The sequence below is a fragment of the Balaenoptera physalus genome, assembly GCF_965194825.1.
Source record: "Balaenoptera physalus genome assembly, chromosome: 11".
Classification (NCBI taxonomy): Eukaryota; Metazoa; Chordata; class Mammalia; order Artiodactyla; family Balaenopteridae; genus Balaenoptera; species Balaenoptera physalus.
Genome location: NC_138896.1, coordinates 74,209,237 through 74,235,816, shown reverse-complemented (window position 1 = coordinate 74,235,816; position 26,580 = coordinate 74,209,237). Strand labels below are relative to the sequence as shown.

The 26,580-nt window shown below is 57.5% G+C and overlaps 2 protein-coding genes and 1 long non-coding RNA gene across 27 annotated transcripts in view; 2 read left to right on the top strand and 1 right to left on the bottom strand.

Moving 5' to 3' along the window:
- The first annotated feature begins 2,466 nt into the window (after positions 1-2,466).
- The window catches only part of RPL29 (ribosomal protein L29), an 84,853-nt gene continuing 60,739 nt past the window's right edge, over positions 2,467-26,580 (top strand). The window contains exon 1 of the mRNA XM_082414560.1: positions 2,467-2,472. The gene's annotated coding sequence lies outside the window, so the exon portion shown is untranslated. The remainder of the gene's footprint in view (positions 2,473-26,580) is intronic.
- DUSP7 (dual specificity phosphatase 7) lies at positions 2,559-16,202 on the top strand. Of its 3 annotated transcripts, none has more exons than XR_014251127.1 (4): positions 2,559-4,075; positions 5,564-5,998; positions 8,799-9,221; positions 15,984-16,202. XR_014251127.1 is itself a non-coding variant. In XM_082414531.1 (3 exons), the coding sequence occupies exons 1-3, from the start codon at positions 3,559-3,561 to the stop codon at positions 9,104-9,106; spliced, it is 1,260 nt and encodes a 419-aa protein (XP_082270657.1). In that variant the 5' UTR covers positions 2,559-3,558; the 3' UTR covers positions 9,107-10,856. The 3 variants fall into 3 exon arrangements, 1 of the variants encoding a protein (XP_082270657.1); XR_014251128.1 differs by having other exon boundaries at positions 15,976-16,202; XM_082414531.1 differs by lacking the exon at positions 15,984-16,202 and having other exon boundaries at positions 8,799-10,856.
- LOC309638486 overlaps positions 9,420-26,580 on the bottom strand; it is a 75,663-nt gene continuing 58,502 nt past the window's right edge. For 21 of the 23 annotated variants that reach the window (XR_014251132.1, XR_014251133.1, XR_014251134.1 and 18 more), the window contains one exon: positions 9,420-10,656. This is a non-coding gene — a long non-coding RNA (uncharacterized lncRNA). The other 2 variants (XR_014251153.1, XR_014251154.1) reach the window with 2 other exon arrangements.

Genomic DNA, 26,580 nt, shown 5'->3' with positions numbered 1-26,580 from the left:
CCATCACAGCTAAGCCTTGCCGGTCTGGGAAGCCCCCTTCACTGTGTGGCTCTGGGTCTGGATATGTGCAGACAGGGAAGGTAGCTTCAAACGTGCCTCATGGGTTTGGGCCTGGCAACTGGGGGACGAGGGATGAGACAGAGACGGCAGGAGGAGAAATGGCCTTGAGGAGGGGCAGGCATACCATTGGACATCCAAAGGGAGAAAGTCTGGTGGGTGGTGTAACCATGACTGTGATAGAGTCCAGAGCAAAGTTGGGGGGCAGGGGTCCTGGGATCACAGATCAGGGGGGCTAATCTAGCCTGGAGGATCAGAGGAAGCCTCCCTGAGGGTGACACCTGAGCTGGGATATTCTAGAAGGCAGGCAAAGGGTGAGGGCAAAAAAATGTCCTGACTGAGGGAAGAGCGTGTGCAAAGGCCTGGAGGGGTGTGGGAGAGGGGTACAGCCCGCAGAGAGTTCAAATACACCCCACCCGCAGCTCCCCTCCTGAGACCCAATCACCCCCAGGGACCCACACCTGTTCTGGGGCCCCCCTGCCCCTCAGGGAGACCCTAGTGAGTGGGGCACCTCTCCCAGGGGCTGCAGGTGAGGGAGGGTCTGAACCTTGAAGGGCAGGAAAGGCCACATTCCTGAGGAGGAGGAATGTCTTTGATCCCAAGCTCTCGCCCAAGGTACCAGGTCCCCTCTCCCAGTATCCTTGAGGGAGGGTCACAGGTGCAGAGCAAGGCCCTGGGCAGGGGCAGCTCTGGCCTCTTGCTGTCTGACCATAGGCAAGTTCTTGTTATGCTCTGAGCCGTGTATGTCAGAGGGTTCTGTGTCTGTCCCTTGCCCCCTCCCCTAACACCCAAGGGCAGCCCTGCTGGGATCCACTTTACGCATTGTGTCTAGCGGTTAAAGGAGGCAGGGCTTCCACTCAGGAACCAAGGCTTTGGGGCTCTCCTCCGGCCAGGGTGATGGGGGCCCAGGACCACTGCAGCATCTCCCATGGCCAGGCTAATTCTCTTCCACCCCTTTGCTCCCCCTGTCACCCCCTCCCCAGATGCTCTCCCTTCTCCTGTACTCAGTCAAACCCTGCCTCTTTTTACATCCCTGTGGGAGGATGCCCCCTACCCCCCAGGGAGTCTTCCCAATTCCACACATCCTCACAGGTCTCTCCTCCAGGGTGGCTGTCCCCGCTAGAGGAGTCCAGAGGGTGAGGGAGACTAGGGAGCCATCACAAGCTAATGTGAGGGGTGGTAGGCCTCCTCCCCTCTTCCGGGAGGGGCTTCCTCGCGCACGGGGGATGGAGACTGGGGGGGCACAGTGGAGGGTCCCCTCGCAGTTGTGCCCCCACTAGTGAGAACAATGGTCAACTCTTCATCAGGCACTGCTGTAGGCGAAGCTCCAACAGGCCCCCAACAAGCCCGTTGAGGAATGACTCACTGGCCAGCAGGTCCCCTCCCTTGTGGGTCTGCTCAGGCCTCTCTTTTGAGTGAGGTGCTGGTTGTCTCCATCCCTGACAACCAGCACCTGGACTGCCGGCCAAGGGGCCTGGCTTCAGAGAACCACCCTCCCAGCCTGACAGATTTGTGATGGACTGGTTGGGCACTGTCCAGACCAGCACGATCCCACGTGGGAAAAACTGAGGCCCAGAGAGGTGGGAACCATACTTGGGCCACACAACACGTCAGCAGGTGGCAGGGCAGAATCCACATCTGGGCCCCTCAGGCCCCGGGAGCCCTTTCCACTCGTCCTAGGTCCCCAGGGAAGTAGGCTCTGCCCAGCAACCCTAGGACAAGCCTGCGCGGGAGGCCAGAGACCTGATTCTCCTATCACCTCTCTGGGCATCGAATCTTGGGTGATAAGGCCACCTACGATTGCAATGCTGTCATCTTGCTGGGAGTGTGACTGTGGGAGAGATCCCTGCTTCTTTTCGACACAGCCCTGCAGCGGGATGAAACCCTTCACGTAGACTATCCTTCGCATGGACAAAGGGGGGTGGGAGGAGGGAGGTGGGCGGCGGGGACTGACCCAGGGCCGCCCCTCTTCGTGCCTTCCTGTCAGCGGAAAGCTCAAATCCTGCGGGTTCCAGAAGCACTCCCTTCGGCAAATCTCAAGCACCACCGCCCTTCATCTCTGACGCTAACCTCCCTCCAGCTGGGTGTAGAGGCAAGGTGGCGGGGAGCCGACCAGCCTCGGGCAGAGTGGGAAGGATAAACCCCAAGGATGTGGGAGCACTCCGCCCAGCAGCGAACGGACCAGACGAACCGCAGGATCAGCCGCGAGCTCCCTCCCGACGCAGACAACCCTGACTCAGTACGGAAAGTGCGGCAGGCCCTGCGCACGCGCACCGCTCGAGTCGAGCCGCTTTGTTCCAGCGCTACCTGCGGATCCATTCACCTACTCCGCCAAGGCAGCCTGCGAGCCGATACACAGCGCTCGCTGAGACCCCGCCCACTTCCCGCGCTGGGTGGAACTTTCGGCGGGCCCCGCCTTCCTCTCTCCGCCCCACCGTCTCCTTCGGCCGCGATTGGCCACCTGCGTGGCGCACTCCCGCCTACCACGGAAGTTGACTGGTGCGTTGGGAGGTGGGCGGAGGAGAGCCGATTAAAGAGGATCCCCCCCAGCACCCGCTCCTGTGGAAAAGTCACGTGGCGCTTCACTCGGCGCCTGTCACCACCCCGCTCATGAAGCTACCTTAAAGGGCCCGCTCTCTCTTCCCAGGTCCTTTCAGGATTTCTTCACCCCTGCCCGTGGAGGGTGGCACGGCCTTGGGCCGTCCTACTCCGCCAGTCGCCTAGGTGCTGATCTCCCCTCAGGCCTGCTGGGGTGAGACTACCTTCAGGTCTTCAAGCGTGTAGCCCTCATTGGGACTATGCAAGTTGCCAGAAACGGTGACCGCCTAAGCACAGGTCATGGCACGTAGTAGGCGTTCAATTTCCATTTGTTGAATGAACTCGCTGAGAATGAATGAATGGAGTTGACAGGAGGAGGGGGCTTTGGCTCAGCCTGATCGCCCCTTCCCTCCGCCACATCCCCGGGGAAACTCTGCTTCCGTGAACGTAGGAAGGGGATGCCACGCGTAGGACGCCCCCAGGGCAGCCCTTCAGGGTAGGGTACAGAAGAGCTGGGAGCGTGGGATAGGGGACCCGAGAGGGTCTTGGCTGGGCCCCCAGGCGAGTCATAATCAGTTCTGGGCCAGGCGAGACGGCGGCAGCGCTGAGGCGGGGCGAAGGCCGGGGCGCAGGTCTCCGGGCACACGGGACCGCTCGCGCGCCCGCGTACCCCGTGGGGAGGGGCGGCGGAGTTACGGCGCCTTTAAGCTCAGGCGCCGGCCCCGCGGCCCCGCCCCCCGGAGGACGCCTCGGCGCGCGGCCGTCCGAGACGCCGTTTAATTGGGGCTGTCAGGCCGCGGCGCGCGCGGAGGGCCGGGCGGGACGGAGGCCGGGAGGCCGGGGCGGCGGGCGTGCAGCTCGGCGGGAGGCGGGCGCCCGGAGACGCGGCTGGGGCCCGCGCGGCCGGGGCGCCGTCCCAGGGCAGGGCTGCCCGGCCCCGGCCCCGGGCCGCCCGCGCTCCCCATGAAAAACCAGCTCCGCGGCCCCCCAGCGCGGGCGCACATGTCGGCCTCGGGGGCGTCGGCGGCTGGGGGCACCGGGGCGGGGTCGGAGCCCGGTGCGGGGTCTGGTTCCGGCGCCGGTACCGGGGCAGGCGCGGCGGCGGGTGCGGGGGCCATGCCTTGCAAGAGCGCCGAGTGGCTGCAGGAGGAGCTGGAGGCGCGCGGCGGCGCGTCCCTGCTGCTGCTCGACTGCCGGCCGCACGAGCTCTTCGAGTCGTCGCACATCGAGACGGCCATCAACCTGGCTATCCCGGGCCTCATGCTGCGCCGCTTGCGCAAGGGCAACCTGCCCATCCGCTCCATCATCCCCAACCACGCCGACAAGGAGCGTTTCGCTACGCGCTGCAAGGCGGCCACCGTGTTGCTCTACGACGAGGCCACGGCCGAGTGGCAGCCAGAGCCCGGCGCTCCCGCTTCGGTGCTTGGCCTTCTCCTGCAAAAGCTGCGCGACGACGGCTGCCAGGCCTACTACCTCCAAGGTGAGGGCAGCACCGAGACCCTGTCTGGGATTGGGGCTCTCCCGCGGCTCCTGGGTGCCCCAGCCGGAGGCCGCTTTCTCTCCCCGTGCCCAGCCTGCCCGGCCGTCGCCACGTCGCCCCCGGCCCGCATTCTCCTCTCCCGGGCGTCCGGCCCCAGCTGTGCGGGTTTAGGCTGGCACGCGGGCCTTCTCTACACCCCTTTCTGGGCACGATCTAAGTGGGTCGAACAAACTTCTCCCCGCCTGGGCTTTCCTTTTTTCGTGTTGTTGGGGCCATGGCAGCTCCTAGGTTCCCCGTGAGTCCCTCAAAGGAGGGAGGGTCCCCTCCTGGGCACCCAAGTTCAGCTCCTACAGCCTGGAATGCGTGTTCCTGGAAGGCCACGGTCAGGACAGGAGCTTTTCATAATCGTCCCCGCCCCCGCCAGGGAATAGGGATCATTTGGGTGGGGGGACTCCGGGCATCCCCGCGTGGGTCTCATCACTTGGGAATCACTGCCTCTTGGAGGCGCTTGGGGCAGGGCTGTAAGCAGTGTTCCTTGCCCCAGCTCTGGTTTTCTGGGACCCCAAGTCCTTAGCCTGCCACCCCAGAGATTGTGGAAAGGGGAGGCAGCGCTGGGAGGCGAGTGGCTGCAGCCGGTGTTTCCAATTAACATTCCAAAATGGCCTCTTGCTGGCAGCGGGGCGGGCAGGCGGGAGGGGAGAGGAGGCCTGCGGCACCCTCGGGCGCAGGGCCCATCCTTAGCTGCAAGACGCTCCCCATTTCTTGTCCCTGTAAAGCCCCCAGCAGCCTCTCCTTCTGTGGGTCCAAGGCTTGGGGGGGACCTTGTGTTATAAAGGGGTGGGTTCTGGAGAGGTGGAACTGGGACCCCTTTTATGAACTTGCCCCTGCCGTGGGAAAGAGCCAGCAGATACCTTCACACTACTTCCCGTGTGGTTGAGAGTGGGGCTCAAGCACCCGATTCCCAGTCAGGGGGCCCAGGCCCTCTCTGCCTCTAGCTGACCCAGATGCAGCTCTGGCCCCTGCGGTCTCATCTATAAGAGGGGTTTGCAGACCCACAGGTGTTGGCCTGAGATGGGGTTGTTTGCTTTCCTTTACCGCTTAGCAGTTGCTGAGCACCCATGGGTGCCAGGTGTGCATGGGAGCTGTGGAAGAGGAATGAGCTGGAGTCTGTCCTCAAGTGCCCTAAAGTTGGTTGTATGGCTGGGGCCCTGAAGCCCTATGGGTAAGGGTATGGAGCTCAGGCATGTTACTTTATCACTTGGGGCTTCAGTTTCCCCATCTGTGAAGTGGGTCGTAGAATAGTTGTGGAGAAGACAGGAGGAGGTACATGTGTAAATATGTAGCACCGCCCGTGTGTTGTCCATTGTTGGTGTTACGGTGCTTGCCGTTGGGGAGCCCTGGCTGCTGTTGGTCTTGTGCAGCCTGTTTGGTCTGGGGACACTGGCATCGTCAGTCTCTCATCCGGGCCCTGTCTCATTCTGGCCACAGGTGGTTTCAACAAGTTCCAGACAGAGTACTCAGAACACTGCGAGACCAACGTGGATAGCTCGTCCTCGCCGAGTGGCTCACCGCCCACCTCAGTGCTGGGTCTGGGGGGCCTACGCATCAGCTCTGACTGCTCAGATGGTGAGTCGGACAGAGAGCTGCCCAGCAGTGCCACCGAGTCAGACGGCAGCCCTGTGCCATCCAGCCAACCGGCCTTCCCCGTCCAGATCCTGCCCTACCTCTACCTCGGCTGCGCCAAGGACTCCACCAACCTGGATGTGCTCGGCAAGTACGGCATCAAGTATATCCTCAATGTCACGCCCAACCTGCCCAACGCCTTCGAGCACGGGGGCGAGTTCACCTACAAGCAGATCCCCATCTCTGACCACTGGAGCCAGAACCTCTCCCAGTTCTTCCCTGAGGCCATCAGCTTCATTGGTAAGTGCTGCTGCGTTTCGGGCAGGGTGGGTGGGCTTGCGCATCAAGGTGTGTATGGGACTCTGGGTGTTGCCCGTGCCTGGCTGGGTATCTCTGGGCCTGTCAAGACCTGTGTGTGCCCTGCATGTGCCAGCATGTGCCCATGGGTGTACCCAGGTCCACTGTGAGTCACCGAGGCCCTCGGGGCCTGAGCAGTCCCCCGACTCCCAGGCTCCCCGCAGCTGTTGGAGCCTCGTGGACTCTGCTGTCCAGCTTGGGTTTTTCTGGCTGCGCTGTTTCGGGCTCAGCAAGCTGAAACATCCCAGCTCTCAGACCTCCCACGGGTCTTGCTTGCTTTGCGTCACGCCTCAGTGCACATGTCTCTTTAGGGGCTGTCACGGAGCCTCTTTGGGCTTTACTGTGTACCTGAGGGGGCTAAAGTGTGGCCTGGAGCCAAAGGCCTACCCAAAACTGGCAGCTGTTGGAACGTGATGACCCAAAGGGCCTTGGTGGGGCCTCAGATGCTCCCGGCAGCCTGTGGGGCTTGCTTGGCATATAGGGGGTATCCAGAGAGTATGGGGAGAGGCTGAGGAAGCCCTCCCCAGAGTAGTGTGTTCTGCTGTCTGGCTTAGCGCCCTCTGAGCCCCCTGCATCCGCAGCCTCAGCTGACTCGGGTTCCTTATCTTTGACCTCCCATCCTGCTTTCTCCTTGGCCAGCTGGAGGCTATTTAGATGGCAGGTCGTCTTTGGGTTCAGCTCTCACCCAGGATTCAGGAAAGGGACACAAGATCAGGGTGAATGTAAACCCTGGGCTCTCTGAGCCTGGTGACCCAGTGTTCTGTCCAGCCTCCGGTGGCAGGGAGGGGGTGGCCCGGCAGTCGTTTCCCTCTGGCGGCTATGTCCAGTGGAGGGCGTTTTGGTGTCAGCTGGGCTGGGCTCGTGTTAATAACAGGAAGTGGGAGGCTTCCCCGCCTCATCCGCTTACTGGGAACCAAAAGTAGGTGCCTGGCTGGGAGGAAGGAAGGAAGCTGAGGCCTGGGGGAGGGGCTGTGTCGGGGGCTAGCCAGAGCTTCCCAGCTCTGCTTGGGAGGACATGGCCAAGAGGGCTGTGGGTGCTGCCTCAGCATTCGTGCTCTCTCCCCAGTGAAGAGGAGGGTGAAGAGGGGGCCCTCAGATTTCCCAGGGCTGAGCCTGGTTTGTAGGTGTTTTTATCCTTCTTGGAGGTCCCTTTATATCTGGGGAGGGGGACAGAACAGGGTGTAGAGGTGGGAGGAACCATACTCCCTTTTTGACAAGTGAAGGAATTGAAGCCCAAGCATCCCATAGGACTCGGTGGGGCAGGATCAAGCACCAGCACCCCCAAGGCTCAGCCACATCCTTAGAGGGCTAAAAATAAAGCCAGCGGAAGTGGTTTTACTTTGGATCACCCAGGAGTGGGTTTGGGGACCAGGCCTTCCCCTTATCTTGATGTGTCACCACTGGAGGCTTGTCTCCACTACCCCCTTCTCCTGCCCCAAATCTAAAGGTCATACAACGTGGTTCCACGTGAATCCATGGCATCGGTCTCTTCCCCTGCTGGTCTGGCCCCCAGTTGGTCCCCGAGTCTGGATTAAGCACCTACTGCATGCTTTGCCCTGGGAACCCTCATGTGGGCTTAGGGAAGGGAAGTCCTGCCAGGCCGGAGGCAGTGAGCGCCATATGAGGAACAATTTGTGAACCTGTGGCATTTTGTAGGAGTGCATCTTGTAGGAGTGTACCTGGCTCCCAGTAAGCTCAGGTGGGGACCTTGGGGACCCCAGGCCTGCCTCTTGTTAATCTGTACCCCTGGCACAGCTATGGCACAGAGATGCAGCTGTGCTTGGGTCTAGGGGAGGAGAGATTACAGGACCGAGTTGGCCAGTGGCTCAACCGGTATTTGAGCTCCTACTGCGTGTCAGGCATAGGAGTCTGAGCACCGCACTGGGGGAATCTGGGAGGAGGCGTGGAGGGGAGAGTTGGCAGAACTTGGTTGGCTGTGGTGGGAGATGTTACTGGCACATGGGCCAGGGAAAGTCTAGTAAGTGGGCTGGGTAGGCCCCACATAAGCAAACCCCACTCGTGAAACTAGGCGTGGCCCTGGTCCCAGTCCCTGGCTATTCCGGAGCAGGACTAAGGCCCCAGGGACTGGCTGGGCCCAGGGCAGAGCTGAGTGCTGCCCGCCGTTCCCTTGTGGAGGAGGCGCCATGAGGCTTGCTTCCGAGGAGGCTCTCGGGGGCACCCATGGAAGCTGTCCCAGGAGAGCAAGCTCAGCCCCGAGCCCCAGGTCGTGGGCTAGCAGGGGTGAGTGCTACGAGTTAGGAGGAACCTTTGTGTGACCTTGTGCTCGTCACTTGGTCTTTGTGCCTGTGTCCTTATTGATAAAATTAGCTTGGTAGCCATGGTGCAGATGACCTGAGAGGATGCAGGTGACACCTTGGCATGTCGTAGCACACGGTTATAGCAGCAGTAGGCCTAGCAGTGATCACAGTGTTTGTGGCGCCCTCCCTTGGCTCAGGTCCTTCTAAGAGCACTGTGAGTAAGCAGGCCCTCTGACAGGAGAAGACCGAGGCGCAGCAATGTCCAGTGACTTGGAGCTACTGTGTGGCAGAGCCCTCTCCACAGTCATGCTCTTGACCTCGACCCCAAGTTGCTGTCCCACCCGCCTGGGACTTCACCAGGTCACTCGAGAGTCGGGAGGCACCAGCCAGTCACCATGCCGCCCCCAGCCCCACCCGTGCCCCAGCCGCACCTGCGGTGGCTCCCTGGAGGAGGTGCTGCCCTGACCCGTGCCTGTGTGTTTCAGACGAGGCCCGCTCCAAGAAGTGCGGTGTCCTGGTGCACTGCCTGGCCGGCATCAGCCGCTCGGTGACGGTCACGGTGGCCTACCTGATGCAGAAGATGAACCTGTCGCTCAATGATGCCTACGACTTTGTCAAGAGGAAAAAGTCCAACATCTCACCCAACTTCAACTTTATGGGGCAGCTGCTGGACTTCGAGCGGACGCTGGGGTTGAGCAGCCCGTGTGACAACCACACCCCCAGCGAGCAGCTCTACTTCTCCACGCCCACCAACCACAACCTGTTCCCACTCAACACGCTCGAGTCCACGTGAGGCTGGGGGCACGAGGCAACGGGCCAGCCCCTCCCGGGCCTCCACAGGGCCCACAGGGAGGGCCCACGCCTGCTGCCTCTGGCGTGAGGAACCCGGACATCGCCTGTGCCCAGAGGTGAGCTTCCCTCACCATCCCGGGGAGGGTGCAGCCCACAGCCAGGCCTCCCCCGGCAGGACTTTCCGGAGGGGCCCTCAGCTCTCAGACATGTGGCTTTGGGAGTCCAGCGGGGCCTCGTCCTTGTCCCAGGACACTCCTTTCTGCTGATGGCCCAGCCAGTTTGGCTATTTTTTTTTTAAAGACACATCCATGGACCTGAGTTTACTTTTTATTTTTGGCAGGTAAATCCGAGCTCCCTGGAGCAGAGAGAGTGTTCAAGCTCTTCTTGATTTTTCTTTTTTAATGAAAAGTGTTATTTTCAGGCTACATGCAACAGTGGATTGTATAAACCAGTATTTCATCCCTTTCTTGATCCTGCGAGAGAGAGAGAGAGAGAAGTGTTATCAGTTTGTTTTTCTTATTATTTCAAAAAGCAATTCTTGGGTTTTTGTTTTTAATGGAAAAGACAAACCCTGCGTTGATCTTGACCAAAAGCGTTTTGCACATGTGTGAAGCCTCCGTTTCCGCAGCGGCCCTTAAAGGGGTGGTTCGCTGCTCTCGCCAGCTTTGGACTCCCAGGCCTGCCCACACCTCCCACCTCGGCCCAGCCCGACCTGGCGCTGCATTTGCCTGTGATGACTGCCGCGAGTGGTGAGTGGTGGGCTGGACAGGTGGCCTTTGCATTCTCTGCCCACCCAACTGCCCTTCTGGTGGTCCCTGCCAACTGCCCCAGGCAGCAGAGGGAGGCCCTGCCAGAGGTGGGGCCACAGGGGGCTGCCACGCAGTAGCATTAACCCTCCGGGCTCAGCCCCGAGGGGGGCCTGGGCCCCAGGCCCTTTTTATATGTACCCACTACTTCTGTCTCTTCCTCTCTCTGTTTGTAGCTGAGGGTGCAGGCCCAGTGGCTGGGGGGGCGTAGGTGGTGGCGCCCAGCCCTGCCTCCCCCAAGTCTCTTCCCTCACCCTGGTTGTTGCTTTGGTTCAGCTGCCACTCCCAGCCCCCTCGACCCGTGAAAGCCTGCCCTGTGCTCATCTTGCCCCTGCCTTCTATTAAGAAACTTGCACCCATTTCAATCCCAGGGCAGGGGTGGGCAGCGAGGATGGACAAGGAAAGGGGTGTGAGGCTCTGTCCATCCCCCCACCCCCATATCCACAGAACAAAGCCACGGATTCCGTTATCCTCCTCCAGTTTTGTTCCTTCTCCAACCTCAGTTCTCCCAGGTGTCAGGACTGCATGGGGCCCGGGGAGGGGTGAGCAGTCGGGCTGGGGTCCCTGAGCGAGCCAGCACTCAGCATGTGAGCAAGGCCACGGAAACTCTGCCCCCACTGCATCTTACCTCACAGGGGTGGTTTTCAGGGATTCTTTAAGGCAGCAGATTAAAATCTTGCCACAGTCAAGAAATTGACAAAAAGCTTCCATGCTGTACATGGTTCTCTTTCTCTCTCTTTTTTACCTTTAAAAAGAAAAACCCACAAAGATGCATCAGATTTGTGTAAATGAGGGTATGCCAAGAGGGTGGCCAGTTTTGCTTTATGAACTTATGAAGGAAAATTTGTGACCCTACATATATATACACACACATACATATATATATCCCGATCCAGCAACGGGACTTTGTTTATATTGCAAATAAATATTATTTTTTCTTTAAAACGAGTTGTGTCTGATAAGGGCCAGGGGTGGAGGCAGTGAGGAGGGGCACTGTGGCCAGTATCCCAGTGCCTGCTCTGTGAGAGGCAGCAGTCTGATCCTGCCTGGGGCCTGTTGGGCACTTGCTTTGACTGGTCGGAGGTGCCCAAAGCTGGGAGGAGCGGCTGGGGTGTGGGCATTTCCCCAGCCCCTCAGGCGCAGGCAGGCAGGGGCATCTGGGCTTTCTCCATGGGCTTTGGCCCACTGGTTGACAGATCAAGGCTTGGAGAGGTTTTATGGACCAAGGTTACAAAACTGAGCCCCTGCTCGCCCAGAACCGCCCAAGGCTGTCCACTTGGACATTGCCCAGACTGCCCAAGCGCTCCAGGCTCCTGATCTGCCCCGCTGCGGCCCCAGCGCCCTGACCCTTTCTCTTGCTGCTCCTGTGGACGGGACATGGGGTGTGCGTTTATCAACCTCCCTCCTTCCCGCTCTGTCCCTGGGATGCCTATAGGACGTGAAGCCTGGTCAGTGAGCGGGTCAGCCCTGCTTTGCTCCTCAGGAGCTGGGTGGCCTCAGACAGGTCCCTCAGCCTCCCTGAGCCTCAGTATCCATTTCTGTACAGTGGAGCCAGTCACACCCAGATACCCAGTGCTTTTCACGTTCGGGCATGATGAACACCTGATGTTCATTTCCTGGTTTGGACCTGGGCCTGCAGGGGGGGCTAGGCTGTGCCCAGCTTCTCCAGAGCAGATGAGCATCAGACCTCCATGCAGGCCCCTCTGGAGGCTTAAGGCCAGGCCCTGGGGGAAGCAGGGGGCAGGCAAAGGTCCTGGAGAATAATGATGGCCGTGGCCTGGGGAGCGAGGCCCCCAGTGGGCCCCACAGCCCCATGTTACAGATGGGGAAACGGAAGCCCCACAGGGGCTTCACCTCTGGCTGGACTGAGTGAGCCCGGGTCATGAACTTAGGGGACCTGGGTGCTGACTCCGTTTCCCCATCTCTGCCTCTCCCCTGGCTTTATCCCTTCTGCTGTGACCAGCACTGGACTGGCCCTGGGTGGCAGGTAGGTGGGCAGGGCCGGAAAAGTGAGAGCAATTCAGCCCCTTCCTCAGCACTCCCCTTTGGGCCGTCTAGGCTCTACCGTCTCTGTGTCTCTGTCCCTGCCCCATCTCTCCCCGTGAATTACGTCCAACCAGAACAGTCACACCCTCATGCATATGATGAGGGCTAGGTGGGTTCAAATCCCAGCTGTGTGGCTGCCAGCTCCTCAGCCCTCTCACTCAGTCTTCCCATCTTTAGAATGGGGGAACACTGCAGTGCGGCCAGCAGGCCCGTGGGAGGGGGAGGAAGGGGGTTCTCACAGTGTCGGCAAAAGGGTGGGGGCTGCTTTTGCTCTTGGGCTCCCTCAGGGCCCTGGTCCTTCTGTGCCAGGGGCGGGCAAGGGGGTGGGGGCCTGAGCAGGCAGAGACTGGACCTTTGTTCCCTCGCTGCCCTCGGCCGGGGCTGGGGAAGCCCGCGGGTGCTGGGCTGGGGGCTGGGCCCTCGACAGGCCGAGTAAGTGCCTGGCAGTGCCACCGTGCCCAAGCACAGGGTGGGGGGTGGGCGTAGCAGTCTCCTCCTGAGCTGGCTCCTCCAACCCAGCACTGAGGAGCTTTACCTCCTATGCAACCTTAGGTCAGGTGGCCTCTGACCCTCAGTCTCCTCATCTGTAGAAACTCCCACCTCACTACCATGCCTGGCTGAGGTTCCCTTCAGCTTCCTGCTGGTGGGGGCAGAGGGATAGGTCATGGCTGGGTGGCTGGGGCCCTGGGTCCTTGCTCTGACCTTAGTCTAGGCCATGCTTACTCTGGACTGCTGTCCCCACCCTGGGTCCCAGGTTCCTGCCTCATGGTCCCTCACTCTGAGCTCCTGTTATTCCACCTTGTTTTGGCCGTGCTGTCCCCACCGTGGGCCCTGTCCGTCCCAAGCCATCTTTGGCTGAGGCCTTGGATGCCAGTGGAGCTCGAGGACACCTGGCTCTCAGCTGCATCTGCTTCGTCTCTGTGCCCTCAGTCCCATCTCTTTCCTCCTGACCCTCTTTTTGCCTCCCTTTGGGTCCCCATTTCTGTCTCCATCTCAGCCCAGGCCCCCAGGACCCCCTCATCCACTTCTTAGCCACTTCGTAGCATTCTCATGGGAGGAGGATCTGGGCCACTCATTCAGTCACTCACTCACTTGCACATTCATCCAGCAGCCATTTCCTGTGCCGACTGGGCTGTCCCAGGAGTGGGAACATGCCTGAGGGAAGTTCAGTGATGTCAGACTGGGTGGCAGGATAATGGGGGCCTCAACTTGTCCTCTGATAAATGAATCAGGTGCAACAGCAAGAGTGACTAAGGCTGGACACGAGAAAGAACTTGTAGCACTGTGGAGGAGTCACCCTGAAGGGGGTCTGACAAGGACACCACAAAAGAGATGAACATTTCCCTAGGGTGGTCCTGCTCCGAGCCCGGGGGAGGGGGAGGAGAGGGGCCACCTCCACAGGACCCCTCCCCAGAGTGCAAACATAGTCATCCCTGATGAATGGGGCAGGGCGGGGGCAGGCAGCAAGCCTGTGCTGGAACCTGCTCCCAGCCCTGCTGCCGCCACCACCTGGCACACGCAGGCCTGCCCCCGGACACTCTGTGTGCAGCGGGCAGACCCTCTGCCTCAGCACGGATGTGGCCGGGAACACCGGCACCCACACCCAAACCCTTAACAGAAGCCAGAGACACTGAGTAGAAGCAAGGCCTCCCCACCCTGCTGCCCTGAGACTTTTCACCCAGGTCCTGCCTCCCCCATCGGGCTGGGAGCCTTCTCCCTCTGGCCGCATGAAGGACCAGACACACGAGCGCACACACACTGCCCCCTCATTCCTCAGACAAGACAAGCCCAAGCAGGTCTCACTGCGATGGAGGAGCCGCCCGCCTCTGACTCCAGCCTCCTCTCATCAGGGTGTGGCCCGGTGAGGTCATCCCTTCCCAGGCAAGGCCATTAAAGACCATCATTAGCAACTCCCCAGAGGTAAGATGAGGCCTCAGCCCCATTGTCTCTGGCTGGGCCAGATGAGCCCTGACAGGCAACAGGGGACTCCGGCCCCTGCCAAACCCCCTTTGCTCAGGAAGGCAGCCCCCTTCCCAGGTCTGCTCCGTCGCATACCTCCAGGGGGCATCATCTACCCTGTGGCTTCTGTGCAACTGTAGGATCTCCATCCGCCCCTCTACGTCCACACCTCCTCCTCCAGTCCCAGGGCCCTTCCATCCCTGCTGCAAGCAAAGAGGGGCCGCAGCCCCTTCTCCAGGGCTGGATGGGCCGGGGGTGGTGGTGAAGGGGTGTGGTCCAGAGGACAGGGGAGCCCCTAAAGAGCTTTAAGCCCACGGCTGGCAAGGTATAGTTGTCACTAGAAAGATCCCCCAGAACGTAAGTTGGTGCAGCCACTGTGGAAAACAGTATGGAGGTTCCTCAGAAAACTAAAAATAGAACTACCATATGATCCAGCATTCCCACTCCTGGGCATATATCCAGACAAAACTAGAATTAAAAAAGATACATGCACCCCTATGTTCATAGCAGCACTATTCACAATAGCCAAGACATGGAAACAACCTAAATGTCCAACAACAGATGAATGGATAAAGAAGATGTGGTACGTATACACAATGGAATACTACTCAGCCATAAAAAAGAATGAAATAATGCCATTTGCAGCAACATGGACACAACTAGAGATTATCATACTAAACGAAGTAATTCAGACAAAGAAAGACAAATACCATATGGTATCACTTATATGTGGAATCTAAGATATGGCACAAATGAACCTATCTATGAAACAGAATCACAGACATAGAGAACAGACTGGTGGTTGCCAAGGGGGAGGGGGTTGGAGAAGGGATGGAGTGGGAGTTTGGGGTTAGCAGATGTAAGCTTTTATATAGAGAGTGGATAAACAACAGGTCCTACTGTATAGCACAGAGAACTGTATTCAATATCCTATGATAAACCATAATGGAAAAGAATATTAAAAAAAAAAAGAATGTATATATAACTGAATCACTTTGCTGTACAGCAGAAATTAACATAGCAGTGTAAATCAACAATGCTTCAATTTTTAAAATATTGATTAAAAAATTAAAAAACAGATCCCCTAGTTTCTGAGTGGAGAATAGGCTGAGGGGCAAGTGTTCAGGACAAGGGACATTGAGGAGGCTAGGATGGTCACAGTGGGTGGTGGGGACTGGACCATTGTAGCATGGGAGGAGACGGGGAGAGAAGGACACAACCGTAGGACCAGCAGCACTTGAGCCTCATGGGAGGCAGGACCCATGGTGCGAACACAGGGTCCCAGTGTAACTTAGCAGGACCCTATGGGGTCTTCCTGGGACAGACCCCTCCTCCATATCCTCTGCTGTAGCCCCTCTCTGAAGTAACCAGATAGCTTTGCGCAGTGGCAGTATCGTAGCCAATGAGGTTTATCCGAGGCATGATTATTGCTAATTGAAGTACCCAGATAATGGTATCTGATGCACATTTCTTGAGTTGTTTTACAGATATGAAAACCATGACCTGGCTATTGTAAATAGAGCTGCAGTGAACACTGTGGTACATGATTCTTTTTGAATTATGGTTTTCTCAGGGTATATACCCAGGAGTGGGATTGCTGGGTTGTATGGTAGTTCTATTTTGAGTTTTTTAAGGAACCTCCATAGTGGCTGCATCAATTTACATCCCCATCAACAGTGCGAGTCCCTCTGGCTTTACATGATGAACTCATTTAATCCTCCCTGCAGCCCTGGGAGGGGGGTGCTGATTGTCCCCAATGGGCAGACGAGAAAAGCAAGTTGAGAAGGGTCTGCACTGGGGTCTGGGTGCACGTCTGGCTGACTCTGGAATCCTTGCTCTTGTCATAGTGAAGAACAAATCTGCCTCCATATTGGACCTGTTTCTTTTACTCTAACCTTTGTCTTCTATTACTTTTGCTACAAGTTAAGAATGTTGCCTGTAGCCTGAAATATACAGGACAGCCCATTCTCAAGGCTCTGACTTTCAAAGGTATAACACTTTCCCATTCATATAGAGATAAAAGGTTGCAGAACAGAGAATAACATTTGTCTTGTTGGAGGTTTACAGGAACATCATGACCTGGGCTACATGGACAGACGCAAGAAGGAAGGATTCTGACACCAAGAAGTTTGCAACAACCAACCAACCACACCCCCTCCCCCTTTTAACATGAAAGAAGCCTGAATTCCAACTCTGGTAAGGTGGTTCTTTGGGACATTAGTCCACCATCTTCTCAGTATGCTGGCTTTCTCAATAAAGTCGTTATTCCTTGCCCCAACAACTTGTCTCTCGATATACTGGCCTGTCATGCAGTGAGCAGTACAAGCTTGGACTCAGTAACACTCTCAAATATCCCAGGCCTGAGAGGTCCATGGTGGCTTTGAGGTCTTTGACCCCTCCCAATCCCAACACCACCTGGGCTCCCACCGGTGCCAACCCTAGGAGCATCTTGAGGGAGGGAGCCTGTAACCCCCTTTCTGAAGGGATTACAATGCATCTGTGGGTTCCCTGGGCCAGGCTGGGCAGGGGAGGCAGAGGAGGAGAGCTGGCATCACCTCGGGAGGCTTGGGAGGGAGTGTTGAGTCCGGGCTGTCCCAGAGTGCAAAGGCTGGAGGGGCAGAGGCTCAGGGACACCCAATACTAAAAGGTAAGGTGTCAGGGAGGCTTCCCAGAGAAGGGGACATCTTGTGGTAAAGATGGAGCTTCTGCTGTTCCTGCCTCCAGGCCTTTGCCCCTGCTATTTCCTCCCCTTGAATACTCTTCATCACCCACCACTCCCTTCAAATGGCTAACTCTGCCTACTCTTTCCCTGAGCTTGGCTCAAATGCCTCCTCCTCCAGTAAGCCCTCCAAGCCTCTTCCCCAGCTGAGGTTCTGGCACCTCCTCTGGCTCCCATGGCCCTCTGTGCAGCCCCATTCCCTGAGCTTGGCTCAAATGCCTCCTCCTCCAGTAAGCCCTCCAAGCCTCTTCCCCAGCTGAGGTTCTGGCACCTCCTCTGGCTCCCGTGGCCCTCTGTGCAGCCCCATTCCCTGGAGGCCTTGCTTGTCAGGACGCTGGGTCCAGCTGGGCATCATCATCCCTCTGGCCACTGTCTGAGGCACCTCTGGGAACTTGCCAGCTCTGGATGTCAGGCCTGCGTGACCTGCGCACACAGAGATGTTGCATGTGTCCCCAGAGTACACGTCCTCACGTGTCCAGGTGTTGCTGATTTTGCACCTGCCTCTGGAGATGCTGAGGAGGTAGGACTGACAGGATCTCTGGCCTCTGCAGCCCCTGTTCTCCCTGCCTCTGTGCCCACCATGGTCGCCTGCCCTCCCCTCTAGTTCCAGCCAGAGCTCCTGTTTATAAATATCTGCCACCACGTCGGCTAAGTGGAGGGGTCTGGAGGCCACGCTAATTGATTAATTAAACCCTCTCGGTTAATTAGCTCCGTCCCTCCAGGGAAAAAAGCCTAGAGCTGGAGCCAAAGCCTCCTCTGGGCTGGGGGAGGGTTTAATTAGCCTGGGTCAGGCTGAGCCTGATGCCAGCTGCTGGGGGCAGTGGAGAGCCGGGGAGGAGTTCTGGGCACTGGAGCCAGCGGGGCCACCTGGGGTGGGGATAAGGGGCCTCCAGCTTGGGCCTGAACCAGCCACTGAGCACCCTGCCCAGCCTCCTGGCTCTTCACCTGAACCCCAGAGGCCAGGGGCAGTTGGACCTGGAGGAGGAGGGGAGAGGTGCACCGGAGGGGGCAGGACCTGTGGGAGCAAAGGAGTGGAGGCTGACCCCGGGAAGATAGATTACTTGGTTAGCATCCCCACACGGGCTGAGGGAGACTCCAGTCTCTACAAAAGGGCCTCTCACCCTTGGCTGCTATAGCACAGTGAGGGCCTTGAATGCCAGCACAAGAGCTGGAACTTTCTCTGGGTGTGGGAGGACACGGCAGGTTTGAAGCCAAGGAGGGACCTGATCAGGTTTGGGTTTTGGAAAGATCGTGGGCTGGGGTCGGGGATGGATTGCTCAGGCGAGAATGGATTAGAGGGGCAGGAAACGGGTGGGAGCTGGCAAAGAGGGAGCTTCAGGTGTCCAGAGAGAGTGGAGGTCAATCAGGTGTGGGGACTTGTGCGGAGGTAGGTCTAGCCTGGGTGTCAGCAGACTAGCTAATGCTGTGTGGCCTAGGGCCACCCAGTTCCCTTTTCTGGGCCTCTCTCCCCTAATCTGCAAGGTTCAGGGAGGGGTCCCCGAAGGCCAGAGCCTTGGGATGTGAAGTCAGGCATGTTTCCTCGCCCCAGGACAAAACACCTGCTTTACCCGCAAGCTCTCCTGGCACCCAGGCATCCTGCCCAGCAGGGTTCACATGCATGAAAAGCAGAGCCCAGCCCCCAACACAGTAACATCATGGTTCCAGACCAGAGGAGAGAGGAGGAGGGAGGAGGAGGGAGGGGGAGGGAGGGGGACACCTTTGCTGGGTACCTGTGCTCCGGATGGCCCCAGGGAGGGAGCTGGCCATGGGTAGGAGGCCGGGAGCCCAGGACACCATAACCGCCACAGAAGCAGGCAGGGCTGCAGCCTTGGCAGGAAGCCGACCCTGGGCCGGTCCTCCAGCTCCCTGAGTGGCTGCCCAAGTGGGAACAATGACCCTTTCACGTCACGCCTCCTCCAGTCACAGCAACTTTGGCGCCGTGGGACAAAGGGGCCATTTCATCATTGTTGGGCTGGATCAACAGCCCGCCGGCCTGAGCCCTGCTGCCCCCACCCAGCCCAGGCTCGGGCAGGGAGGCCGGCTGCCCAGCCCGGCCAGAGCCCAGCACTTTCTCCCCGTTCGGCCCAGCCACATCCATCCGGAGACCCTCCTCGCCTTCCTTACCTTTTGGGCTCAGCAAAAGCTGGGCCAGAGCCACGCTCTAAGGACCTATGAGGACACCAGGCTCTGCCCCCGTCCTTCCCCTCCTGAGTCTTGGTCTTCCCATCTGTGGGAAGGGGGCTGGGTGAGATGGTCTCCCAGGCTCCATCCCCATCTGCTGCCCTGACCCTGAGGGGTAAGGCTTTCCACCTGTGCTCCTGCCCTCAGCCGGCGCGGCCCCTAGTGAGAGCCCCACAGTGGGGAGGAGCCCCTGGCCCATGGGGTGGGGAAAGCAGAGGAGGTCTCTTGGTCTGGGTCCTCACCAGGCCCCTGCTTAGCCTCTGCTCGCAGTGACCTTCTGTGGTGGGAGCTAGCTGAAGGCCACTTCTGTTCACCCTTCAGCTAGCCTCCCCTCCACGAGCACTTGGCCAAGAGGCCAGGGGGGCCAGGGCTCTACCCAGGGCAGACTCTCCCCACACACGGCCCTGTCTTCTGCCTCCTTTTATTAGGGAATGGGGAATTGGAGCCCTGAGCCAGCAGGCTTCCTCCCTTCTCCACTTGGCCAGCGTTTGCTGGGGCTTCCTAAGAGGGAAAGCAGTGGAGCCTTAGGGAAGAGGTCCCAGTCTGGGGATCAAGACAGAAACTGCACCTCTTACCCCCTGAAGTCAGAGCTGTCTCAGAGAGAAGCCTGAGAATCCTGACATCAGGGGCCCCAGGCACAGCCTCAGAAGCAGGGATGTGGGACAGGGTGGTGGCCTCGTGGCGGGTGCCCACAGGCAGCCATGGTGTTGGTAACTCATCCCCCAGTGGAGTGCAGGGGGGCTCCAATTGCTGGGGGCCACCTGAGGGTGGGGAGGCAGGTAGCTCAGCCAAGGCTAGGGGGCTTGGGGGGTCACCCCTGGGGACGTCTGCATGACATAAACCATTCAAGCAGCCAGTCTGGGACTGGAACGCCCCTTCTGCTCAAGGAGGAGATAGGCTCTACCCTGGTGGGCTCCTTCCCCAGGACCCAAGAGTGGGACAAACTGGGAGGGTGGGTTCCTGATGCTGGGGCGGGAGAAAGTCAGGGGCACGTGGGTGCCACAGTTTTCTCCACTTCACAGATGAGAACCCTGAGAATCAGGGTGAAGTGACCAGTCTAAGCCACACAGCAGGCAAGCGGCAGAGCCTCAGCAACTGGGGAGGAGGGAGCCGGAGTCTGGGGCTGGTCACCACCGGGGTCTGGTCTCCCGGTGACCCTACTTGGGTGCTGGGCAACAGGCTGGCTGTCGAGGGCAGATACTGTGTGTATGGCTGCGGGGGACCTGCAGGGCCAGGCCTGTTCCCTGGTTCCTACAGCTGCCCGTCCGCCCAACCCTGCCCCACCGGGCCCGGCGGCACTGCACACACACTGCCCATTTGCCCTGCCTCACTTCCTCTGACTAAGACTAAAGAATCACCCCTTCAGGGGACTGGAGCCTGGCACCCGGCAGCAGGAAATGCCTGGCCCCGCCCTCTCCAGAGCCTGCCCGCCCTGCACACCACCCACCCCAGTCTAGACTCCCAGGAACATGTGGGGGTGGGGCCACCGCCCTGGGTAGAGGCTGCCAGGCTCAGCCTGGGAGTAAAGGTGGATGCTCTCCCTCCCAAACCTGGCCAAAGGCCCCTTCTGTCCCAGCTGCCCATCTTGTTGACCTCCAGCCTCAGAATCCCTGGTGCCCCAGCCCACTCAAGCCCAGGGCCCTGGGAGGGGGTTAAGGGCTGAGCCCCTGCTATAACTCCAGCCGCAAAAGACCGAGACCTGGGCTCTGATCACAGTTTCAACCTCCTTCGATTCCAAGGCAGCCTCTGAACTGTGTCCCTCCAGGGAATGGAGGTTGAGGCTGCCTCAAGATGCCTGAGGACAGAAGTGGGAGCCTGGCCTGATGACACTGGGGGTTCCTAGGATCCCTGAATGATCTGCTGCAGCTGCCATCAGGGTAAGGTGGGGGTCGGGGGGATGGGGCTTCAGGCAACTTCTGGCTCTAGGTGGGGTCGCAGCTCCAACACAGCCCTCAGTCTCCAGGCTCTGCCCCAGGCTCAGGCCCCAGCAGTGGTCAGCACCTGCCCAAGCTGAGCCTGTACTAAGCTACTGAGGCTCAAGGGAGAGGCACAGCTGCCCGAGTGTTCCTCAGCAGGGCTGGGAGGCCGAGGCTCTGGATTCTGGCTCCAGCTCTGGCCCCAAAGGGCAGTGGGCCTGAAGCTAGGTTCCTGCACCCTCTGGACCTCAGTCTCCCCAGCTGCGCACACTGGCTGGACTCACTGAGGGCTGCTCCCAGTTCAGACACCCCGAGTTCTTGTATAACACCTGCTAGGCCAGACATACCATGGTCTATTAGTCAACAGGCCCCCAAATAGTCACCTCATCTGACTCAAGGGTTCTGGGAGGGGACTCCACTCTGTCCTCAGCCTCTGACCTCCCATGAAGCGTCACTCTGTGGAGGACACACAATGCTCTGATAGCACCATCCCTCGGCCCCAAGACTCCTGAGAGCCTCTATGTAGGTGTGCACCCCACTGCTGCCCTGGGCTCGGTGAGTGGCTCTAAGCTGTGTGATCCAGGGCCAGCTCTGTCCTCTCTGGGCCTCAGCTGCCACCTCTACACCATGAGCCCATTCCCTCCTTGGGGGCTGTGGCCAGGATCAGAGATGTCTCATGAACCATAGCTCTGGTAACAGCTGAGCCAGGGGGGTATCACATACAGCCGCGTCCCAGTGGGGTGAGTTCTGTGGCCCAGCAGAGAGTCTGGCTTTGCAGACTGGTTTGCAGTCCCACCTTCAGAAGTGACCCCTCACTTCTCTGAGCCTCACTCAGTGGGGATAATAAAGATACCTGTCTCACCAGCTGTGGGAGTGACTTGTCTGAGCCACCAGGCCCTGGGGAGAATGGGAGCAGCAGCTGTTATTGGGTGTGGCTGCTGGGCAGGGCGGGGGCGGGGGGCAGCTCCCAGACACCCTCAGAGCCGCTGGCCCTGGGCTGGGAGTGGATTCCAAGGACCTCACCCCACTGGGGTAAGGCCCCCGGGATGCACCTTCAGGCGCTGCCCAAGCAGCCACACTGCAGGGTGTGCCCCGGCCGGAGGAGGACCGAGGGGGTGGACGTGCTGCCTTGAAGGTGGGGAACACAGTCTGGTGACCCTGCAGGTGGGTGCGAGGAGCAGGGTGCTGGGCCACTCTGCCCCGGGGCTGGGTCTCAGGGGACAGAGGGCAGAGAGAGGGGAAAGGGGTGTGGGCAAGCCCTCAGGAAGGTGGTCTCAGGCCTCTCTCCTCTGACAGTAGGACTCTGAATGCTGCGATCTGAGCCTGAACTCTGGGTTGGGGGGGGTCCTAGGGCCTCAGCCGGCGGCCAGTGGGCTCAGCCACGCTCCCCCACCAAGTTGAATTCTGCCTCCTGGATATCTGGGGCCAGTAATGACCCCTGCTCGAAGCTGAAGACCTCACACAAGCTCTCCAAACTCCTCTACCAGGTTCCCATTTTACTATGAGTGTGGAAACTGAGGCCCAGAGAAGTTTAATAACTTGGAGTTTGGGGGAGGGGCTGCCCACACCCCAACCCTTGCCTGGGAAGGAATGATGGAATTGGAGTGTTTCATTCTGGGATCAGGCTCAGCCACAGGGAGGCTTCAGGACAAGGCTACCCCAAGGCCTGACTGCACGGACTCTCCCTTCTGTCCCCAGCCAGCTGCCTCCTACCTGACCTAGCATTGCCTCTTCTGGGAAGCCGCCCCTCCCCAGACTGACTTAAGTAACTTCGCTGTGCCCACTACCCCCAAACCAGTGCTGTGAGGGTTTGTCTACCTGTGGCGCCCCCATGAGACTACAGGAGGGCAGGGCTGGCTTGCCTACCCCTGAGTCCCCACAGAGGGAAGGGTGAGGCTTGATGTCTGTACAGGTGAGTCCTTCTATCTCAGGGGGATTCCAGGGGCCTTTGTCCCAGGCCACAAGTATAACGGCTTCTAGAGTAGGGCTGAGTCACAAGTATAACTGCCTCACAACCCGCCAAGGACGTGGACCTGGAGATGCTTTCTGAAGGCCTTTTACCCGCTTATGTTAAAAGGCCTAAAAACATGCATAACCTTCAACCCGGCAGTCCTGTTCCTGGGAATTTGCCCTAAGGAAATCACCACTTGAAGGAAAGGAGAAGCAGTTAGTTTCTAATTTGCTCTGTGGTCTTAGGAGAGTTGCTTTCTGGACCTCAGTTTCCCCGACTGTACAACGAAGGGATTGCAAACATACGGCCATCACACCTCATCTGTCCCATCTTCCACCCAGGGCAGACATGGCCAGCTGATCACAGAATTCTTCAGTGGTCTAAATCCTGTGTCTTCAGGCTTCCCTGGTGGCACAGTGGTTAAGAATCCACCTGCCAGGGGCTTCCCTGGTGGCGCAGTGGTTGAGAATCTGCCTGCTAATGCAGGCGACACGGGTTCGTGCCCTGGTCTGGGAAGATCCCACATGCCGCGGAGCAACTAGGCCCGTGAGCCACAATTACTGAGCCTGCGCGTCTGGAGCCTGTGCTCCGCAACAAGAGAGGCCGTGATAGTGAGAGGCCCACGCACCGCGATGAAGAGTGGCCCCCGCTTGCCACAACTAGAGAGAAAGCCCTCGCACAGAACGAAGACCCAACACAGCCAAAAATAAGTAAATAAAAATAAATTAAAAAAAAAAAAAAAAAAAAAGAATCCACCTGCCAATGCAGGGGACACGGGTTCAAGCCCTGGTCCAGGAAGATCCCACATGCCGCGGAGCAACTAAGCCCGTGTGCCACAACTACTGAGCCCGCGTGCCACAACTACTGAAGCCCACACGCCTAGAGCCTGTGCTCCGCAACAAGAGAAGCCACTGCAATGAGAAGCCCACGCACCACAACGAAGAGCAGCCCCTGCTTACAGCAACTAGAAGAAATCCCACGCGCAGCAACAAAGACCCAAAGCAGCCCAAAATTAAATCAATCAATCAATCCTGTGTCTTCTAACGGGCTCCACATGACCCCTACCAATGGAGCAGAATCCCCCTCTTATTTACAGGATAGTCCCTCCAGTGCCCTGTAGCTGGGGTGCCCTGCGAGGTCTAGAAGCATCTGGGGGACTCAGTAGACCAGGCCTTCTCTGGGGCTAGCTCTGCAAGCTATGGGAAGAAAACTGTCCTTCCAGAAGCTGCCTCTCTCATGCTCAAAACTTAATTCTGCAACACCCCCTTGAGGGGGTCTATCCACTGAAGTCCCTAGCTGGTCATGACATCCTAACCAAAAATGGAGGCAACTACAAACACCCCAAAGAACTCCCCATTAGGATGCATATTAGCTAACTGGGGTGAATTTAGACAGGATGGTTTAAGAAAAAAGAAATTAATTTTCTTTTGCAATACTCCATGGCCCCAATACAAACTAGGGGACCAAGAGATCCGGCCAGAAAATGGGTCATTGAATTACCATACCATCTTAGGACTTCCCTGGTGGTCCAGCGGTGAAGACTCCGCATTCCCAGTGCAGGGGGCCCAGGTTCAATCCCTGGTCAGGGAACCAGATCCCGCATGCCGCAACTAAAAGCCCACATGCCGCAACTAAAGATCCCTCATGCTGCAACTAAAGATCCCGCATGCCACAACTAAAAGATCCTGAGTGCCGCAACTAAGACCCAGCACAGCCAAATAAATAAATATTTAAAAAACAAATCAAAACAAAACAATACCATCTTGCAGCTGGATGTATTTTATAAAAGGAATGGTAAATGGGGGGAAGTCCCACACATCCAAATGGTCACGACCCTATTCCAAGATTCAGATCTAAAAAACTCCTGCTGGGTGTGCCTGGCTCACACCCCTTCAAAGTGCCTTTTTCCCCCACAGGAGTTCGATGTTTTAAATGATTCCCTTATGAGTCTACCTCCTCGAGGTCCACAACCGGGAACTCCTACCCACCCCACCCCCCAGTTCTGAGAGGGGACAGTTTCCAGACCATCTGCCCCAAGCGCCCCTCCTGGGCTGCTGGAAATCCCACCACTTTATCCCTCTAGCTTTGTCCTGTCCTCCATTACTGGAGGTGAGTCCTGCCAGTACTACATGAAGCAGGGCTACCTACCAGCCTCCAAATACCAAACTCTGTCCCTTAAGGGAAGTGCCAGCTGGTGGTGGAGGAACAATCAGAGTCCACGTCCCTTTTCCTATGGCTGATCTAGCTACTTGCAAAGAGAAATTTGGACGTTTTTCTAAAGGACCCCAGTTGGTTCGTAGAGGAATTCACAGAGCTGACAATGTTCTATGAACTTACTTGGGGGGACACACAGGTCCTCGTTTCTACCTGCTGCACCTTTGGAAAGCTGGATCCTTGGTGCAGCCTGGGCACATGCCAACAAACTGGCAGCCCAAAATCAAGGATATATAATCTACCTTACGGAGGGGATGCAATCCCTGACCAAGATTCCCGCTGAGACTACCAACAGGGAGGTAGAGGGCTTGAACACAGGAACCACATGATAACTTGCTTCATAGAAGGGATGAAAAGGTGTGTTGTTAAGACTTAGTTATGACGAAGAACAACACAGGAAGTAACACAGGGAAAAGATGAAAATCTGGCCCTCTTCCAGGGCAGTTTGGTGGAGGCCTTTAGAAAGTATACCAATATTAATCCCGACACCCCTGAAGCACAAGTCCTAGTAAATACCCATTTTATCACTCAATCTGCCCCAGACATTAGGAGAAAATTACAGAAGGCAGCTATGGGACCCCAAAAATTCTCAACAAAACATTAGCAAACCGAATCCAACAACACATAAAAAAGATCATACACCACGACCACATGGGTTCATCCCAAGTTCACAAGGATGCTTCAACATACGCAAATCAATGTAATACACCACATAAACAAAGACAAAAACCACATGATGATCTCAATAGATGCAGACAGAGCATTTGACAAAATTCAACATCCATTCATGATAAAAACTCTTACCATAGTGCATATAAAGGGAACAAATCTCAATATAATAAAAGTTATTTATGGGGCTTCCCTGGTGGCGCAGTGGTTGAGAATCTGCCTGCTAATGCGGGGGACACGGGTTCGAGCCCTGGTCTGGGAAGATCCCACATGCCACGGAGCAACTAGGCCCGTGAGCCACAACTACTGAGCCTGCGCGTCTGGAGCCTGTGCTCCGCAACAAGAGAGGCCGCGACAGTGAGAGGCCCGCGCACCGCGATGAAGAGTGGCCCCCGCTCGCCGCAACTAGAGGAAGCCCTCGCACAGAAACGAAGACCCAACACAGCCAAAAATAAATAAATAAATTAATTAATTAATTAATTTAAAAAAAAAGTTATTTATGACAAACCCACAGCCAATATAATACTAAATGGTGCAAAGCTGATAGCCTTCCTGCTAAAATCTGGAACAAGACAAGGATGCCCACTCTCACCACTTCTATTCAACATAGTATTGGAAGTCCTAGCCACAGCAATCAGACAAAAAAAGAAATAAATGTACCCAATTGGAAAGGAAGAGATAAAATTGGCATTACATGCAGATGATATGATACTACATATAGAAAACTTTAGAGACTCCACACAAAAACGACAAGAACTTATAAACGAATTCAACAAGGTAGCAGGATACAACATTAACATTCAGAAATCAGTTGCATTTCTTTACACCAACAATGAAACACTAGAAAGGGAATGTAGTGCTTGCTTCGGCAGCACATATACTAAAATTGGAACAATACAGAGAAGATTAGCATGGCCCCTGTGCAAGGATGACATGTAAATTTGTGAAGCGTTCCATATTTTTAAGAGAAATTAAGGAAACACTCCCATTTACCACGGCAACAAAAGGAATAAA

Excerpts from the sequence above, each read along its gene's own strand:
- DUSP7 (XM_082414531.1), top strand. The coding sequence starts at position 3,559 with ATGAAAAACCAGCTCCGCGGCCCCCCAGCGCGGGCGCACATGTCGGCC. Across the intron at positions 4,076-5,563 it reads CCAGGCCTACTACCTCCAAG|GTGGTTTCAACAAGTTCCAG; the intron begins GTGAGGGCAGCA and ends TTCTGGCCACAG. Across the intron at positions 5,999-8,798 it reads TGAGGCCATCAGCTTCATTG|ACGAGGCCCGCTCCAAGAAG; the intron begins GTAAGTGCTGCT and ends TGTGTGTTTCAG.